The 8,562-nt window shown below is 47.6% G+C and overlaps 1 protein-coding gene across 1 annotated transcript in view; it reads right to left on the minus strand.

Moving 5' to 3' along the window:
* Nucleotides 1-736: 736 nt before the first annotated feature.
* LOC144949965 (gap junction beta-2 protein-like) overlaps nucleotides 737-8,562 on the minus strand; it is a 29,535-nt gene continuing 21,709 nt past the window's right edge. Inside the window, exon 4 of the mRNA XM_078879955.1 lies at nucleotides 737-753. Coding sequence (XP_078736081.1) covers nucleotides 737-753 — 17 coding nt within the window. The remainder of the gene's footprint in view (nucleotides 754-8,562) is intronic.

Raw genomic sequence — 8,562 nt, forward strand, 5'->3', positions numbered from 1 at the left:
AGCGATTTGTCTTATTATCTGGCTGTACAGCAAATAAAAAAATACAATCACCTACTATGCAAGTAACACATTTGTGTTTTTATATTTTTGTTAAACATTAGGGCCCCCTCGATTTAAAGCTTTCGTGACTGCAGGGATTCATCTTCTTGGTTCTTTCGGTAAAGTCACGTAGAATGGAAATAATACAAATAAAACTTCATAAAATACAATTCTCACGACGTTTCGGCCACAACGCAAGCAGCCGTCCTCAGGTGAAGACCAGGTCTGTCGAGAAGACAGCGTCTGAATGAAACACCCCAGGCTTGGAGCGTATATTTATTCAGACGCTGTCTTTCCGACAGACCTGTTCTTCACGTGAGGACGGCTGCTTGCGTTGTGGCTGAAACGTCGTGAGAATTATGTTATGTTTTATTTTTATTATTTTATTACTTCCATTCTACGTGGTGACTTTACCGAAAGAACCAAGAAGATGTAGGGCCCCCGTCGTAACGTATCCTACAGGTTCCGCACATCGCTTCATCCGGCACTGCCGATGACACAGTCTGGATCAGGGGGGGGGGGGGTTCGATGTTGAAGCTCACAAGGGGCCATTCCCTGCCTCGAAACAATTCGCCTGGTGGCGTAGAGAATGCTGAGCAACAGGTGGATCAACGAATGCGGCTCACCCTGGCTCCTCAACAATGGATGACCACAATCTCCATCCAGTGCTCGCAACAGCGCCCTGCTGTGAACTGTTTTACTGGTAGGAACCTCCTGGTTACACCAGCACACAGGGGATTATTGTGTCCGTCCTTCGTGCAGGGAGGGGCTGGGTGGGGAGGGGCTTGGTGGGGAGGGGCTGGGTGGGGAGGGGCTTGGTGGGGAGGGGCTGGGTGGGGAGGGGCTAGGTGGGGAGGGGCTGGGTGGGAAGGGGGCTGGTGGGGAGGGGAGGGGCTGGGTGGGGAGGGGCTGGGTGGGGAGGGTGGAGAGGGGCTGGGTGGGGAGGGGCTGGGTGGGGAGGAGAGGGTGGGGAGGGGCTGGGTGGGGAGGGGAGGGTGGAGAGGGGCTGGGTGGGGAGGGTGGGGCTGGGTGGGGAGGGGCTGGGTGGGGAGGGCGGGGTGGGGTGGGGCTGGGTGGGCAAGGGCTGGTCACCCCGTGGTGCCCTTATTAAACTCAACGTTTAACCTACTCACGCCGGCTTGTGCCCGCCCTCACAGTCGGCCATATTTGCGGTAATACACCACGCCGCCGTTGACCCTGCAGGCCATTGACCGAGCAACCCAACGTTCCTACTAGCTCCCTCCGCAGGACAATGTGTTTTTGCTGTGGTTCCACATGAAGACGGAAGCTGGTGTTGCCTCCGAAACGTCGTGATTTAATTTATATTCCTTTTTTTTACCGAAGAAACCAAAGAGTTTGATGGATTTCCCTGCAGTCGTTGAAAGCTTCGAATCGAGATGGGGAAACGAGACGCACACCCGAGGCAGATTTTTCTCCGGCTCCTCCCGTGTTTCCCACCCCACCCACCTCACCCACCCCACCCACCGTATTTATAAAACTCGCGTTTCAAGAGAGTCTCTGTGCCTGCTATTACCTTGACACGCGATGTTGACGACGACGATGATGATGATGAGATTTCATTTGTAATGTCCAGGGGGGGTGGCTTCTGAAAACAAAATCTACGTAGCTCATTTTCTTGGTTCTTTCGGTAAAGTCACCACGTAGAATGGAAATAATAAAATAATAAAAATAAAACATAATTAAATTATTCTCACGACGTTTCGGCCACAACGCAAGTAGCCGTCCTCAGGTGAAGAACAGGTCTGTCGGAAAGATCGTCTGAATGAACACCACCCATGCTTAAATATACGCTGCCAAGCCTGGTGGTGTTCATTCGGTCCCTGTCTTTCCGACAGACCTGTTCTTCACCTGAGGACGGCTGCTTGCGTTGTGGCCGAAACGTCGTGAGAATTGTATTTTATTATGTTTTATTTTTATTATTTTATTATTTCCCTTCTACGTGACTTTACCGAAAGAACCAAGAAGATGAATCCCTGCAGTCACGAAAGCTTTAAATCGAAACTAGGTAGCTCAATTGTGTGTGTGGGGGGGGTTCTTAATTGGTGAGATAAAAACTAAAATTAGTTGAGTTTGGTGTTTTTTAGTGAAGTTGAACATTTAGGCTTCCATACTCGTTGGTTCTTTCGGTATATTGTAGTGTGTAGTGTAGTATGTAGTGTATAGTGTAAGTGTATAGTGTAGTGTATAGTGTAGTGTATAGTGTAGTGTATAGTGCAGTGTATAGTGTATAGTATAGTATGTAGTGTAGTGTGTAGTGTAGTATGTAGTGTATAGTGTAGTGTAGTGTGCAGTGTAGTGTATAGTGTCGTGTATAGTGTAGTGTATAGTAGTGTAGTTTGTAGTGTATAGTGTAGTATGTAGTGTATAGCGTAGTATGTAGTGTAGAGTGTAGTGTATAGCGTAGTTTCTAGTGTAGTGTGTAGTATGTAGTGTATAGTGTAGTGTATAGTGTAGTGTGTAGTGTAGTGTATAGTGTAGTATATAGTGTAGTGTGTAGTGTATAGTGTATAGTAGTGTATAGTAGTGGAGTGTGTAGTGTATAGTGTAGTGTGTAGTGTAGTGTATAGTGTATAGTGTAGTATATAGTGTAGTGTATAGTGTAGTGTATAGTAGTGTAGTGTATAGTGTAGTATATAGTGTAGTGTAGTGTGTAGTGTAGTGTATAGTAGTGTATAGTGTAGTATATAGTGTAGTGTATAGTGTAGTATATAGTGTAGTGTATAGTGTAGTGTGTAGTGTCTGTTGGAACTTCTTTCGCACCGTACGTAGCCAACCGTGCGCAATGCTGCTACCGCGAACAGCACTTGACCCCCCGGCAGTGGCCGTCTGTTAAAGGCTACCTGGGGAGGGCGGGATACCTTTACCTTTGTGTGCAGGTGCTTGTGGATTAGTGGGGGGGGGGGGGGTCGCGAGAATGTGTCCCGACCAGCACCAATCAACCACGCTCGCTCGCCCAGTCCAACAACAACAACCACCACCACCACAACCACCACCATGCATCACAACCACCACCACCACCCACCACCACTACCACCCACAACAACCGCCACCACCACCCACCACCACCACCCACCACCATCATCCACCACCCACCACCATCATCCACCACCACCCACCATCACAACCACCACCACCCACCACTACCACCACCCACCACCCACCACCACCCACCACCACAACTACCACCACCACTACCACCACCACAACCACCACCCACCACCACCACTACCACCACCACCCACCACAACCACCCACCACCACCCACCACAACCACCACAACCACCACCACCCACCACAACCACCCACCACCACCCACCACCACCCACCATCACAACCACCACCACCACCCACCACCACTACCACCACCACTACCACCACCACTACTACCACCACTACGACCACCACCACCACCACAACCACCACCCACCATCACTACCACCCACCACTACCACCACCACCCACCACAACCACCACCCACCACCACTACCACCCACCACTACCACTACCACCACCCACCGCCACCCGCCGCCACCCACCACCACCACTACCACCCACCATCACAACCACTACCACCACCCACCACCACCACTACCACCCACCACCACCAACCACTACCACCCACCACCACCCACCACCACTACCACCACCACAACCACCCACCACCACCCACCACTACCACCCACCACAACAACCACCACTACCACCACCATCCACCACTAACTCCCTCCAGTGATTCACGAGGAAATCAACAGCGACCTTTATGATGATTATTATTATTTTACCAAGAAAAACCACATTCCTAAAGTCGGCCAGTGCCCCCACCGCCTGCCTCCCTCCCTCCCACTGTCCATCAACATCAACATCGTCATCGTCATCACGACCCATGGGCAGATAGCCCCGTAGTTCCATCTTGATTTGTAGTGTATAGTGTAGTGTATAGTGTAGCATACTAGTACAGCACTAGTGTATAGTGTAGTGTATAGTGTAGTGTGTAGTGTATAGCGTAGTGTAGTGTATAGTGTAGTGTAGTATACTAGTACAGCACTAGTGTATAGTGTAGTGTATAGTGTAGTGTATAATAGTGTAGTGTATAGTGTATAATAGTGTAGTGTAGTGTATAATAGTGTAGTGTATAGTGTAGTGTATAGTGTAGTGGATAGTGTAGTGTGTAGTGTAGTGTATAGCGTGGTGTATAATAGTGTAGTGTATAGTGTAGTGTAGTATACTAGTACAGCACTAGTGTATAGTGTAGTGTTTAATAGTGTAGTGTATAGTGTAGTGTATAATAGTGTAGTGTATAGTGTAGTGGATAGTGTAGTGTGTAGTGTAGTGTATAGTGTAGTGTATAATAGTGTAGTGTATAGTGTAGTGTATAGTAGTGTAGTGTATAGTGTAGTGTATAGTGTAGTGTGTAGTGTAGTGTATAATAGTGTAGTGTATAGTGTAGTGCATCATCATCATCGTAATCACAATCCATGGTAGGTATCCACAGCACATTTGCTCGTGTGTTTGCCGCGTTGTCTTGTGGTGCCAATATGCCCAAGATCCCCTCCACCGCATCAGCACCAACCATGGCAGCAACAGCAGCAGCAGCTGATGATGATGATGATGACAGCCGATGTTGCACAAATGAAACATCACAAATTCTGAGAAGAAGTTTTTCCACTTTTTTTTGGCAACAAAACGGATTGTGTAAAGATGTTTAAACACTAAATCGTGTCTGCGTTAACCACAATGCTTGTGGTCAGAACGCAAACCAACAAAATTAACCCGTAAAAACAAAGTTTTTCACTATAAATCCTTTATATGCGTGGCGGCTCGAGTCCTCTCGTCCTCTGGCTTGAGATGGCTGCCACCTATGGGTCAGATGATTATCTGGCAGCATTAAGCAATTGGTAATTAAATATTTTAAAAAAATTCCCTAAACCGTGTACAATTTTGGAAAAAAATTTTCACGAAAATTAATTGTCACGCACAGCGAGTCTGTGTGCAAAATGTCAGCTCGATTGGATCACGGGAAGCGGGTTAAAAAACGACCGAAAGATTTGCACGGTCCTAAGCAAGCAAGCGAACTTAATATAAAGGATTTGAAAAAGCACGCTCTGATAGTAGATGATGATGATGCATTGACCTTGAAACTGATTGGTCCACACCAGAGACAGCTTTCTTTTGAGCCTCGTCTCAAACGGTGCTAGACCAGAGGCCGTGACACAACGCGTCGTGACGCGATGCCTCCGATAGACAAATACGGAGAAGGAGACATCGTCACAGCGATGACGACGATGATGACGACAATGATGATGATGACGATGATGATGACGATGACGATGATGACGATGACGATGATGACGATGATAATGATGACGATGATGATGATGACGATGATGATGATGACGACGTTGATGATGACGATGATGATGATGACGATGATGATGATGATGACGATGATAACGATGATGATGATGACGATGATGATGACGATGATGATGATGACGATGATGATGATGACCATGATGATGACGATGATGATGATGACGATGATGACGATGATGACGACGATGATGATGACGACGATTATGATGATGACGATGATGATGATGATGACGGTGACGACGATGATGATGATGATGACGACGATGATGATGATGATGACGATGATTCACTACTCCGCTACTGCTCCTGCTGACGCTGTTGTCTGTGGCTTAACCACCACGTGGATGTGATGACGTCGCTGTTGATCTACACCAGCCATACGAGAGAAGAAGCACATTGCCCATAGACTAACACTGCCCATAGACTAACACTGCCCATAGACTAACTGCCCATAGACTCAACACTGCCCATAGACTAACACTGCCCATAGACTAACACTGCCCATAGACTCAACACTGCCCATAGACTAACACTGCCCATAGACTCAACACTGCCCATAGACTAACACTGGCCATAGACTCAACACTGCCCATAGACTAACACTGCCCATAGATTAACACTGCCCATAGACTAACACTGCCCATAGACTAACATTGCCCATAGACTAACACTGCCCATAGACTCAACACTGCCCATAGACTAACACTGCCCATAGACTCAACACTGCCCATAGACTAACACTGGCCATAGACTCAACACTGCCCATAGACTAACACTGCCCATAGACTAACACTGCCCATAGACTAACACTGCCCATAGACTAACACTGCCCATAGACTAACATTGCCCATAGACTAACACTGCCCATAGACTAACACTGCCCATAGACTAACACTGCCCATAGACTAACATTGCCCATAGACTAACACTGCCCATAGACTAACACTGCCCATAGACTAACACTGCCCATAGACTAACACTGCCCATAGACTAGCACTGCCCATAGACTAACACTGCCCATAGACTAACATTGCCCATAGATCACGTAGAAGGGAAGTAATAAAATATTATTATTTTATTACTTCCCTTCTACGTGACTTTACCGAAAGAACCAAGAAGATGAATCCCTGCAGTCACGAAAGCTTTAAATCGAAATTGCCCATAGACTCAACACTGCCCATAGACTCAACACTGCCCATAGACTCAACACTGCCCACAGACTCAACACTGCGCATAGACTAACACTGCCCATAGACTAACACTGCCCATAGACTAACACTGCCCATAGACTAACATTGCCCATAGACTAACACTGCCCATAGACTAACATTGCCCATAGACTCAACACTGCCCATAGACTAACATTGCCCATAGACTAACACTGCCCATAGACTAACATTGCCCATAGACTCAACACTGCCCATAGACTAACACTGCCCATAGACTAACATTGCCCATAGACTAACACTGCCCATAGACTAACATTGCCCATAGACTCAACATTGCCCATAGACTCAACACTGCCCATAGACTAACACTGCCCATAGACTAACATTGCCCATAGACTAACACTGCCCATAGACTAACACTGCCCATAGACTAACACTGCCCATAGACTAACACTGCCCATAGACTCAACACTGCCCATAGACTAACATTGCCCATAGACTAACACTGCCCATAGACTAACACTGCCCATAGACTAACACTGCCCATAGACTAACATTGCCCATAGACTAACACTGCCCATAGACTAACACTGCCCATAGACTCAACACTGCCCATAGACTAACACTGCCCATAGACTCAACACTGCCCATAGACTCAACACTGCCCATAGACTCAACACTGCCCATAGACTAACACTGCCCATAGACTCAACACTGCCCATAGACTCAACACTGCCCATAGACTAACACTGCCCATAGACTCAACACTGCCCATAGACTAACACTGCCCATAGACTCAACACTGCCCATAGACTCAACACTGCCCATAGACTCAACACTGCCCATAGACTAACACTGCCCATAGACTCAACACTGCCCATAGACTCAACACTGCCCATATACTAACACTGCCCATAGACTCAACACTGCCCATAGACTAACATTGCCCATAGACTAACACTGCCCATAGACTCAACACTGCCCATAGACTCAACACTGCCCATAGACTAACACTGCCCATAGACTAACACTGCCCATAGACTCAACACTACCCATAGACTCAACACTACCCATAGAATAACACTGCCCATAGACTCAACACTGCCCATAGACTAACACTGCCCATAGACTCAACACTGCCCATAGACTCAACACTGCACCATAGACTCAACACTGCCCATAGACTCAACACTGCCCATAGACTCAACACTGCCCATAGACTCAACACTGCCCATAGACTCAACACAACACATAGACTAACACTGCCCATAGACTCAACACTGCCCATAGACTCAACACTACCCATAGACTCAACACTGCCCATAGACTCAACACTGCCTATAGACTCAACACTGCCCATAGACTAACACTGCCCATAAACTCAACACTGCCCATAGACTCAACACTACCCATAGACTCAACACTGCCCATAGACTCAACACTGCCCATAGACTAACACTGCCCATAGACTAACACTGCTCATAGACTCAACACTACCCATAGACTCAACACTGCCCATAGACTCAACACTGCCCATAGACTAACACTGCCCATAGACTCAACACTACCCATAGACTCAACACTGCCCATAGACTAACACAAGTTGGAGCATCTTCGCCGGTTAGAAACATTTTGGCTGGCCTGCCTACGATCCATCCCGGGTTTAACCAGGCTGGATTTGTGTGAGGAACTCACAAATCCTTGAAATATCTGGACAATGTCCCATCGGTGAGCTCCTCCGGCAGGTTGAGTCATGTAGCCCGCATGCCCAGCCACCGCATGCCTGAACAGCTTCTGTTTGGCCGCAAAGAGGGGGCTAAACGGGCGCGGCACGGACGAGAGAAGAGATGGAGTTGACGCGATTACGGAAAAATGTAGAGCTGAGTGGACTTGCCGATGACTGTACCAGCGGTCTCAAGATCGGCCTCTGTGGAGGAGGAGGCTCGTGAAGGACGCTGCT

The sequence above is a fragment of the Lampetra fluviatilis genome, chromosome 55, assembly GCF_964198595.1.
Source record: "Lampetra fluviatilis chromosome 55, kcLamFluv1.1, whole genome shotgun sequence".
NCBI classification, from domain to species: domain Eukaryota; kingdom Metazoa; phylum Chordata; class Hyperoartia; order Petromyzontiformes; family Petromyzontidae; genus Lampetra; species Lampetra fluviatilis.